Here is a 12,198-nt window from a genome sequence, read left to right as displayed (position 1 = left end):
TCTGAAAAAGAGACAATCAGCAGGTTTCTGTGGTTCGGCCTCCAGCAGTGCACAGAACAACCAACAGTTTTATTAATAATGAAACACAGACTGCACTTTGATGCCCCCCCCCCCCACCGACCGATGCTCTGACCCCACTTTGAGAAAAAAGCTTTTATTAAGGAAAGTTCCAGCTCGTGTCCACTGAAGCGCGTGGACAGCGTCAATGTTATCGGCTTTTCTGTAGGACACGCTCAAACCAAATGTCTTGTTGCAGTGAGACGTGCTCAGAGACGAGACCTTCACTTGTTCAACAACATTTGAACAAAGACGTCCTCTGCAGGTTTACAGGCTGCACAGCACAGCTCGTACAAATACCTGCAGGTCACTGAGAACCAGGTGGCGCTGCTCAAGTCGTCAGGGTCAACATAGAAATACAGCATCTAGATTCAGCGTCAAGCCAAGAGAATCAAACCAAGATTCCATTGATGCCCAAAGAAACACTGATGTTCTGCCTCCAAACTCTTAGTTCACGTGTGTCCACACTTAGTGTGACTGTCTTTCTCCTGTTATCTGTTCTTGTAGTGTTAAAAAGTGTGTTCAACCTTTATGCACATATGTCCAAGTGTCCATGGTCCTGTGACTAATGTGGGACGGGTGTCTCTGACCCTGTTCATGGAGACAACAAAGAGCAGGACAGTGACACTTAAATGTGTCACAGGTGGCTGAACCCTCTCATTGGTCGTATTTCTTATTCTTTTATACTGTAATGAAGCTGCTCAGAAAACTTCCCTGACTGCTGTCGTATGGGAATAAATCATCATTTAGTAATAATTTCTAACAATAATTAATCCAGATAAACTCGATCTTTCCTCCTTGATTTTACCTCACGTCTTAAACTCTATGAATGTGTAATGTGAGTCTAGATGCAGCATTTCTGTGTTTGACCTAACGACTTCTGTCAGATCACAGAGGTGTGTGTGTGTGTGTGTGTGTGTGATTGCTAAGCTGATGAGCTGCAGGTTGTTCAGAGAAATGAGTGAACACTGTCTGAGCTCCTTTTTGAAATCCACTCATGTTTCACATGCAGCTGTACAAAAAAGGGAAAATACTTTAAATTAAGTGAAACTCTAAACTAGATCCACGTCACTATTTTCTACTTGAACTTTTCTTAATTTGAATCTCATTTGCATTTCTCTCTTTATCAAACAATGTGGAAACATCAGCAACAACAACAAAATGTTTACTGTCAAGTGAACTTAAATTCAAACCAGTTGGAAAATTCCATCAACATCAGACCAAATGTCTGCAAAACTATATTCTCATAAATCTCTGCTGCACACGAGCTGCATTTTTGTAGCAAACGCAATAAGTTAATCATTATGTTCCATTGCAACATGTTTAGTGAAAGACACAAAGTGGACTTTCACTGAGTGAGGTGGGGGACGGGGACGGTGGTGGGATTGTCAAGCAAATGACCTGAGATCGATTCCAGGGTCCTGTGTCTGGTTCAGGCAGGAAAAGCCCTGATGTTAGTGTTAGAGAAAGATTGTGGATGTGTTCATTTGTGTGTGTGTGTGTGTGTGTGTGTGTGTGTGTGAGTCTGCAGCCTCATTAGCTGCCTCAGGTCACCAAGTTTAGACAGAACAGTCACAAAGTTTTGTCGCACCTTCCTGCAACGACTTTGAGGCTCCCACCTGTCGTCCTGAACGTTCTCCAACACCCTCATGAATATTCACTCCCCCTCATTAGCATATGGTTCAGGCTTTTAGCATAGGCAGCGACATCAGCCGTCAGCGTGAGGGGAGCAGATGAATCAGAGGGCAGGCAGAGAAAAGCGTGGGCACATTAGACCTGGAGGGGACAGCGGGTCAGCATTCATTACGCTCAGGAGGTGGACGGGTCACTGAGGACGCAGGGGGGCCGGGCAGGGAGACGTGGCAGCAAAGAAGATGCTCAGAAACCCACAGTAATCAGAGCAGGTGGAGCTGCTTAAATTTAGGCTGCTGGTGGCAGAGAAGCAGCTTCTAAACCACCGATGTTCTTTCAGCTTAACGTCTCTTTGAGTCGTAGTTTTTCTGTGTGCGCTTCCTCAGAAACGCCTCAAAGGACTTTCTTCAAATTTGCCCCAATCGTCCACCAGGACTTAAGGATGAACTGATGGCATTTTGGAGGTCAAAGGTCAAATCCATCCCAGGGAGTTTCCCCAAATCAGGCACGAACGTTCACTTGGGCACTGGACAGATGAAAAAGTATTTGCCACCTTCCTGATTATTTTTTATCTGTGTGCATATTTGTCACAGGTAAACTTAGACTTAAAAACGTGTGGTAATTAAAGAACCTTCTTTTGCATGTTCTTCATTTTGTTTGTGTTTAGACCTTTGTGTTTTTTTTGTTGCTCTGACCCATTTGACCCTGGGCCTGTTCGATAATCCATCCAAGCTCCAGAATATTAGCTTTAGCTCTTTCAGAATCACAGAAGACTTTTCTTTCTCGTCCCATCTTTCCAAGAAAGCAGCTTGTAATTCAGGCTGAGCAGGGAAAGGTGCATCTCAGCCTCAGTTTGACAGGACTAACAGGACACTGTGGTTACTGATGAGGCTCCGGTATCAGTCGCACTGTGTGCACACAGACACACAGTGAGGCAGCTGCTGGGAGATGCCAGGTAAGATGAGGCTCCAAGATGCTAATGTGCTCAAAGATAAAGCTTATGCATTTTTCATGGTCGGCACGACAGCTCGGCTCCTCTGATATGGCGATGAGCTCTCGTTGGCCCGTTTGCTCAGCAGGGCGTGTGCACGGGCACAAACGCACCTCGCTCAGCTGTGCACAGCAGGAAACGTAACGCATCTGCTGTAAAGAGGATGAATCATTGCGTTAGATGTACAGTGTGTTTCTTATTGTTGGAGACACACTCATCATTTATGCATTCGCCTCTTGTGCGTCTCTGATTTGAATGTTGGGATTTTTCATTTCATTGTGTAGAAACTCAAGTTGTTCTCATACATGTATATGAAGCACAGAGGACATTCAGATCACAGACTTTGTCTTTTCATTAACATTTTTGCCTTTTGTTTTACAGTATTAATGTGTTGAGCCTCTGCTCACACTAAGCCTTAGTTTTCTCCTGTTCATAAAGCAGCTTCCAACATGATTAATTATGGAACATGTTTGCACATGTTGCAGAGACACAAGCTTTACATAACAAACATCTGAAAGAAATGAATCAATGCACAGCAGCCACAAATCACCACACACCAACATGTGAACAGTACATGATGATCCTGAAGAGCCAAATGCAGCAAAAGTGTCCTCAAAGTTGCCCCCACAGTGGAGCAAATGCAACTGTGTGACCCCAGAGTAAAGCAAAGCAACAAATCATGCATCATTGTTGTCTGCAGACGTCGGGTGTGACGTGCTCCCAACACCCTGCAGGGTTACAGCAGCTCCGTAACTGTTTGCTCCCGTTTGAATCTAACTGAACATGCATTTTGCCTGCTGGGGGCAACATCGGATGCAAAATACCCCAAGATCAAAAGACTTGTGGGCTGCAGAGTGTAGACAGACAACAATTATGGACTTGGCCTGTTCTTCTAATGATAAAATGCTATTAAAACAAAAACACCAACATGAGGAGCAGCTTTGTGTGTGTGTGTGTGTGTGTGTGTGTGTGTGTGTGTGTGTGACAGATACAGTCTCAGCCTTTAATGAGCCGTTTGCCTGATCCCTGTCACTCTGAGCCCGTGCAGCCATCGATCCCAACACCCCGATCAGCAGCTCACTCAGCTGGAATGAGCGGAGCCTGAAGGGCCCAGCAGAGGACACTCAGCTGTCTCTGTCCCACTGCCACAGTGCAGGAGGCAAACACAGAGCGTCTGCTATGACCTTTTGACCTTTTGACCTTTTGCAAAGCATTTAAATCAGCATCCTGCTCTCATTGCATCAGCAGTGTGTCCTAAAGAGACAGAACCTAATCATTTAAGACCTAATGTTGTCTAACAGTCTAATGCTGTAGAGAGGCAAGTAAACAGTCCATCACCACCTAACACCTCCCATCAACCAGGTTCACTCGTCTCTACTTCACCCTTTGCTCTAAAGTCTATGGCTGATGGGCCTTTACTCACCGTCAGGCAGAAATTTGGATTCATTTTGTGTCCTGTACTATACAATTAACCAGCCACATGTAAAGTACAACCCAAAAATCCCAAAATGATGGGACGATGTGTAAATGTGTAAAACATATTTTGTTCACAATAGGACACAAACAGCATATCAGATGTCGAAACTGAAACTTTGTAGGCAGTTTGATATTTTGATTTCTAATCTCATTTCATTAATCATTTACTGCCTTTTGTTTTCAAAGCTGGGCCACAGGAACTTAAACACATCAGTGTCACACTGCTGCAAAGAGACACGATGCTTCATTATCCCAAACACACACACACATTTTTAAAATGGAGCGAAATGTTTACAGTGTGTTATAGATCTTCAGTAGGAACCAAGCAGAGAAAGCAGAAAGTGGACTTTGATGTGATGTTTTCTAAAAGCAAAAAGACGGTGAAGGAAAGAGGATGATGGTGTGTGTGTGTGTGTGTGTGTGTGTGTGTGTGTGTGTGTGTGTGTGTGTGTGTGTGAGAGACAAAGACTAAGATACAGTTGGGTGCAAATGTTTGCATCCCTTTATTTTGAAATATCAACATTTATTTCTCATCAGCATAATATTCAGCTGGAACAAAATGTTCTAATCACAAATTAAAGTTAAGGTTTAATACATTTGTCAAAGAAGATGCAAACGTTTGCAGCAATTTAATTTGCATTATTTTACTATAACTTTGTTTCCATGACCAATGCTGTTAGTTCAGATGATGAATGTGCATGATTATCATCAAGTTTGCATCCTCCTACACTGAAATGGCCTTGAGATCCAGCATCTCAGTCAAGCTGCTGTGAAAATCTAAAGCTCCAAACTCTGACTGGAGCTTTTCTGACCAAACGTCAGTGTGCTGCTGCCCCCTGCTGCCTCTCTGTGAACCACAGCTTTAACTTTCGACCAACGCTAAACGGCCACAAAGAGACAAAACAACAGTACAACAAGTCTAAAAACAAGGAGCAGAAACTAAGTTCTATTTCATTTTGGGCACTTGTTCATGTTTTTTCCTGCAAAGTTCACATAGTTTCAGAAAATAAAAGGGTAAAAAGACGATCTTTGATTTTTCTGTAGAATAGTGGGAAAAAGTTTACAATTGGATTTAATAGCAATGATGAAAACTAGCTGTTAGCAGATCACGGGTCTTGTGGGAAAACAACAAACTGATTTGATGCTATTGCAGCATCTTTAAATCACAGGAACAGTGAAGGATGTGTGGGTTTGATTCCCAGAATGTGCCACTCAAATTATTTCTACAGCAGGAAACATGTTGGGACTTTATCAGTCTACTAGTTTCAGTCATGTGCTTCCTTGTTCTGTGTTTACTTTAATAAGTTAACAGACCCTACGCTGTTTCCCACATTCTGACCTAATGCAAAAATGGGTTTTGAGAACCTGTGAACAAAGAGAACTTTGAGGTTTTCATATGGTTCAGTGCCTCAGAAGTGAGTCTAAACCTGTTCCAAGTACCCAGGATTCTGCAAAGAAACGGGTTTAATCTCCAGAGGTTAATTGAACTGCAAAGGTGATGAGACAGAGACAGATCTCAGTAAGACCATCTTTTACAAAGGAACAGATGACTATAGACATGTGGGTGCATGTGGGTGAATACGGGAGGTCTTTGACCAGGTGGGGTCTGTGGACCGTGACTGCCATGACGAGGTGTCCATGGAGGCCAGTAGATGTCAAACCTGCAAAAATGCATTTTATACAGTTTGCATATTACATTTAGTCTCGACCAATGCTGAGCTTTGAGGGGACAGGTCTTTTAATCATTGTTAGCTGTTCATCAATCAGGTGCCATCCTCCTTTTTCAAAAGAGTCCATAAAATCATGCACATAAACTGGGCTGACTGGAATGTGCATGTCATTTCAAAGAAACACTTCTAACATTCATTATCCTGACTCCTAATGAAAGCAGATGCACGGCCCCAGCTCAAGAGTGTGCATGTAGTCCATAGAACACAGGGTCAGTGGTTGATTTGGCACAGTTTTTACGCCAGTCCCCTTCCTGACGCAACCCTCCCTAATTTCTACCAGGTTTGGAATGGAACTGCACAGCTGGGGAGGAGAATGGGCTGTTGGGGGTTCAATTCAATTCAATTCAATTCAACTTTATTTATATTGCGCCAATTCACAACAAAGTCATCTCAGGGCACTTTACAGAATAAAGTCAAGATTATAAAGATGTATAGAGAGAACCCAACAATTCCCCCTTGAACAAGCCATAGGCAACAGTGGAGAGTAAAAACTCCCTTTAACCGAATAAACCTCCAGCAGAACCAGGCTCAGGGGGGACGACCATCTGCCTCGACCGGTTGGGGTGAGTGGAAAGTGAAGAGAGAAAAGAAAAGAGCAACAAAAAGCAACAACAAAACATCGGGCAGGTTGGTAGAACCAGTAGCTGCACACTGGAAGACACACAGCTTCAAAGCCGGGGACACCTGCAGAAAGGGACAGAGAGAGGGAGACAGAGAAGACAAAGACAACTATGGGAGAGAACACACAGAGTTAATGTCATACAGTGGTCACAATTGTGGGGTGAGAGGAGAGGAGAGATGGTCAAGAGGAGGAAAGGAGCTCAGTGCATTGGGGGGTGGGTCCCCCAGCAGTCTAAGCCTATAGCAGCATAACTATAACTAACTATATGCTTTATTAAAGAGGAAGGTTTTAAGCCTAGACTTAAAAGTAGAGAGGGTGTCTGCTTCCCGAATCTGAACTGGGAGCTGGTTCCACAAGAGAGGAGCTTGATAGCTAAAGGCTCTACCTCCCATTCTACTTTTGGAAATTCTGGGAACCACAAGTAGGCCTGCATTCTGAGAGCGAAGTGGTCTATTGGGATGATATGGTGCTATGAGATCTTCTATATATGATGGAGCCTGACCATTCAGAGCTTTATATGTAAGAAGCAGGGTTTTAAATTCTATTCTAAATTTAATAGGAAGCCAATGGAGAGAAGCTAGTGAAGGTGAAATATGATCTCTCTTGCTAGTTCCAGTCAGCACTCTTGCTGCAGCATTTTGGATTAATTGCAGGCTCTTTAGTTACTGGGGCATCCTGAAAGTAGGGAATTACAGTAGTCCAACCTAGAGGTAACAAATGCATGGACCAGTTTTTCGGCATCACTTTGAGACAGGATGCTCCTAATATTAGCAATGTTCCGTAGGTGAAAGAAAGCTGTTCTAGAGATTTGTCTTATATGTGAGGTAAAGTGACAAATTCTGGTCCAAAATAACTCCAAGGTTCCTTGCAGTAGTACTGTAGGCCAGACTTATGCCATCTAGAGTAACAATATGGTTGGACATCATATCTCTGAGACTTTTGGGCCCAAATACTATGACTTCAGTTTTGTCTGAGTTTAGAAGTAAAAAATTGTGGGACATCCAGGCCTTTATGTCTTGTAGGCTTGAAGCTTGATTAACTGATTTTTTTTTCATCTGGTTCCATAGATAAATATAGCTGGGTATCATCAGCATAACAGTGGAAATGTATGGAGTGTTTTCTAATAATGTTGCCTAAAGGAGACATATATAAAGTAAAAAGTATTGGTCCTAACACAGAGCCTTGTGGAACTGCATAGCTAACCTTTGTGTGCATGGAGGATTCATCATTAACATGAACAAATTGAAATCTATCAGATAGATAAGATTTAAACCAACCTAGTTCGGTTCCTTTAATCCCAATTTCATGTTCCAGTCTCTGTAATAAAATGTTATGATCAATGGTATCAAATGCAGCACTAAGATCTAACAGAACAAGTATAGAGATGAGTCCATTATCTGAGGCCATGAGAAGATTGTTGGTGACTTTTACCAGTGCTGTTTCTGTACTATGATGAACTCTAAATCCTGACTAAAAGTCTTGGTACGTAGCCTGTTTCTAAAGATAGATTGATGATATCTAATATGAACGTATCTATTAAGGGTAAAGCTTCCTTGAGCTTGTTTAGATGAGGTAATAACTGAAGTTAGCTCAGACAGCTCTATGGGTAAAAAGCAGTCTAACAGGGATTGGGGCCTTATTGATGACTCTAGCACTGCTGTACATGAAGATCTATCTGTAATATTTGGGGGGAGGATCTGGTGAATTCTTTCTCTAATAGCTACAATTTTATTCATAAAGAAGGTCATGAAGTCATTGCTGCTCAGAGTTAAGGGAAAACTAGGCTCAACAGAACTATGGCTCTTAGTCAGCCTGGCTACAGTGCTGAACAGAAACCGGGGGTTGTTCTTGTTTTCTTCTATTAATGATGAATAATATGTTGTTCTGGCATCACAGAGCTTTTTTGTACATTTTTAAACTATTTTTCCAGGCTAAATGAGATTCTTCTAAATTTCTGGAACCACTTCCTTTCCAACTTTCGTGTTTCCTGTTTTAAGTTGCGTGTTTGTGAACTATACCATGGAGATCACCTCTTCTGGTTTACTGCCTTCTTTTTTAGAGGGGCAACACTATCGAGTATTGTACGTAGTGAGGCTGCAGAATTGTCAACAAGATAATCTACTTGTGCAGGAGTAACATTAAGGAGACTACTTTCCATTGTGTTAACATATGGTGAAGCAAATGATGAAGAAATCATTTCTTTAAATTTGTTGACAGCTTTTTCACTTAAGCATCTGCTATAGTGGAATTTGTCCCTAACTGCTGTATAGTCCGTTATTGTAAATTCAAATGTTATTAAAAAATGGTCAGACAGAAGAGAGTTGTGAGGAAATATGGTTAAATTATCCGCTTCAATTCCATACGTAAGGACAAGGTCTAACGTGTGACTAAAACAGTGAGTGGGTTTATTTACATTTTGGGAAAAACCAATTAAATCTAATAATGAATTAAACGCAGTGCTCAGACAGTTACTGTCAGCATCTACATGAATGTTAAAGTCACCCACTATAATGACTTTATCTGTACTAAGCACTAAATCAGATAGAAAATCAGAAAATTCTATCAAAAACTCTGAATAAGGGACTGGAGGACGGTACACGATAACAAATAATAGTGGTTTTTGAGTTTTCCAGTTTGGGTGTGAAAGGCTAAGAGTAAGGCTCTAAAATGAGTTATAACTATGTTTAGGTCTAGGAATTATTGATAAGCTACAATGGAAGATTGCTGCAACTCCTCCACCTCGGCCTGTGCTTCTAGGAACATGATCATTAATATGACTCATCTAAACTGACATATTCTTCCTGCTGCAACCAAGTTTCAGTGAGACAAAATAAATCGAATTGATGATCAGTTATTAAGTCATTTACTAACAGAGATTTAGAAGAGAGAGATCTGATATTTAATAATCCACATTTCCACATAAGAGTAGTCTTAACTTTTATTAAGTTATCATGATTAACTCCTCTTGTTTTCATATTTACTTTATGTAATTTAGGTCGGGGAACAGACACAGTCTCTATAGGTATGTGGGAGTTGTGGGGGGGTGACGGTTGTAAGGACACTGCAGAGAGACGTGTAGGACTGGATCTCTGCATCCTAGGCTCAACTCTGGATTGTCATTCAAACTACATTTGTGTAAATAAGTCAAATGGGCTGATGAGGGTTGCTGTGCATGTGTTTCATTAAAAAGTAACCTCTTCACAAACACTGTGGACCTGATGGCAGAAAGGTTTACAGCTTTGTGAAAGTCAATGTTTGTTCAGGGTGCAAACAGACAGTTTACATCAACTGTATCTTTAGGATTTTACAAGGTCTTTATATCTTATCTTTTATGATTAATCCCAAATTAGTCATTTTTTAAAACCGATGAAGGTCGGAGCAAAGTGGGAGTATGTGTTTTTATGCTTCAGCCATAAACCAGCCACAGTATAAAACCTGGACGGACAGTAGAGGCAGATTCATAGATTCATGACAACAAGCGTAAGTACTGTTCATTGTATTTTTAACTTTAATTTTTAAGTGTTTTTAATATTTTAAAGCTTTTAAAGGACAGAACATGCAAAACAGAACAGCTGTATTTTCATAGAAATTAGATCAGGTTTCTCTGGATCTAAAGTATTTTTCCAAATTAAAATATCATAAAATCTGCAAACATTGGACATTTAGAAGTCGTATGAATTATCAAAGGTCAGAAAAAAGGACACATTCTTAATAAACACTTCGGGATTAGACTAAAAGATTGATGCTCTACACAAATTGTGGTGCAAAACGGAATTTAGCTCGAGGAACTTTGCCCTGAGCAGAAGGCTGCTGATTGTTCCAATAAGAATTTGATCCGGTGACACTTTTTTCAGTTCAATTGCTGAAATCCTTTATATTTTACAGACTAAGTGCTTTAGTGTTTTAAGTTCAATTTTCTTCCTACACATGTTGTATGTCTCTACACATCACATGCATGAGGAGAAACTACTGACCTCAAACCATCGACATGTGGTCCCTGAAATCATTGTGTTTGTCGTGGTTTCATCTCCAGATGAGGTTTTCCGTGTTGTTGCTGCTGTTGCCCCTTCTGGCTGTGACCTCGGCCGCTCCGCAGGAAATCGTACCCGACACTTCACAGCTTCAAAACGGTAAAAACACATCTCTTTTATGCTTCTTAGGTTTAATGAGCGAAGGGAACTAAAAGCTTGTCGTGGAAAAATTTGACAAAAATACCAACAAGTGACAAACAGCAACATGATAATGAAACGATGATCACGTGGCTCCTAATTACGGCCTGTAAAGAATCACTGACTGTAAAACAGCATTTTCAAACTGTCCCTTTTCCTTATTTTACAGTCTCTGTTCTGAACCCAGATCTAGAGAACGGGATCCACCAAGTCCCTGTCAATGACACAACGTTGGCCAATCTGAATCATTCCAACTTCAAGAAAGTCCAGTACCGTTCGTCCTTCTTCACTCTGACAAACACAAACCTTCAGTGGGTGACATGGCCTGGTTCATTACCAAATGGAGTTGTTTCAATTTACAATGAGTATGAGGGTCGGACAGACTACGTCTGTAACTATGAGTGTTCAGCCGGCTTCTACAACCCCAGCTTGGGGTCTTATTGTCGCTACGCCTATGGCAAAAAAGAAAAACTTGGTTCTTCATTTCAGATTCTTGTAAACAAAGATCAGCTTGAGCTTCTGGAGTGGAAAGATGATTCATATGGTTCTGTGCCTTTGAATTCCATTAACACCTGCCCTGGGTCGAACACGTTTGTAGGCAAGAATAAGTACGGACTTGGGAAGGTGGTTCCACAGGATAAAGCATTCTTCCTTCCCTATAAAGGTAAAGAGTACCGGTACAAGAAGTACCAGGTCCTGACTGTTAACAAAGACGTACGAAACGATCACATATCTAATGTCAAGTACGAGACTGCTAAAATCGTTCAATATCCTCCAGAGACCATGCGGAAATCCACTACCACCAACAATGGCTGCCAGGAAGTGGTAAAAACCGTTACACTGACAAAGAAAACCGAAGTGGAGCAGAGGTGGGACTCCAGCTTTATCATCGCAGTGGGTGTTAAGACCACCATCAGTGCCCAAATCCCTAATATTATCTCATCAGGTATTGATATCTCAGCAGGTATTGAGTTCAGCACCGAGAAAACGCAGCAGTTCTCCAAAGGAACCACAGTGGTGGAGTCGATTGATCACTCTGTGTCTGTGCAGCTCAAAGTCCCACCAAACAGCACCTGTACAGTCAAAATGGTGGGATACAAGTACAAGGCCAACATCCCCTTCACCGCACATTTGAAACGCACCTTCAAGAACGGGGAGATCAGAGAGGCGTCCATCACTGGGACGTATAACAAGGTCCAGGTTGGAGAGGTTGTGACTCGGGTGGAGCGCTGTGTACCTATTCCTAATGCCAGGCCGTGTGTGTGAGGGAACACTGGAAAAGGCAGTTTTACTTCATGTAGGTAGTTTCCTAGCTGTGAGTAATTACACAAGCTAAAGCTTTGTTACCGATTTTCATTATTTACATTTAATCATTTAATCTAAGTCACTAAGTCATCAATCATTATTGTTGTTTGTTCCAAATTTCCGCTGCATTTATAAAATAAAGCACACAACCGACATCCATGCTGCTTTTCTGTTGATTCTTTTCCCCTCTGACATGACGGAGGAATAAATTCATGA

The 12,198-nt window shown here is 41.6% G+C and overlaps 1 protein-coding gene across 2 annotated transcripts; it reads left to right on the top strand.

Moving 5' to 3' along the window:
- The first annotated feature begins 9,925 nt into the window (after positions 1–9,925).
- Positions 9,926–12,198, top strand: LOC137136297 (natterin-3-like). Of its 2 annotated transcripts, XM_067521526.1 has the most exons (4): positions 9,926–9,988; positions 10,542–10,638; positions 10,847–11,341; positions 11,456–12,198. In XM_067521526.1, the coding sequence occupies exons 1-4, from the start codon at positions 9,977–9,979 to the stop codon at positions 11,941–11,943; spliced, it is 1,092 nt and encodes a 363-aa protein (XP_067377627.1). In that variant the 5' UTR covers positions 9,926–9,976; the 3' UTR covers positions 11,944–12,198. The 2 variants fall into 2 exon arrangements, with proteins under 2 accessions (XP_067377627.1, XP_067377626.1); XM_067521525.1 differs by having other exon boundaries at positions 9,928–9,988; positions 10,847–12,196.

The sequence above is a fragment of the Channa argus genome, chromosome 11, assembly GCF_033026475.1.
Source record: "Channa argus isolate prfri chromosome 11, Channa argus male v1.0, whole genome shotgun sequence".
NCBI lineage: Eukaryota > Metazoa > Chordata > Actinopteri > Anabantiformes > Channidae > Channa > Channa argus.
Note: the sequence above shows the minus strand (reverse complement) of the source record. Positions and strands in the feature narration are given on the sequence as shown.

Excerpts from the sequence above, each read along its gene's own strand:
- LOC137136297 (XM_067521525.1), top strand. Across the intron at positions 10,639-10,846 it reads CACTTCACAGCTTCAAAACG|TCTCTGTTCTGAACCCAGAT; the intron begins GTAAAAACACAT and ends CTTATTTTACAG.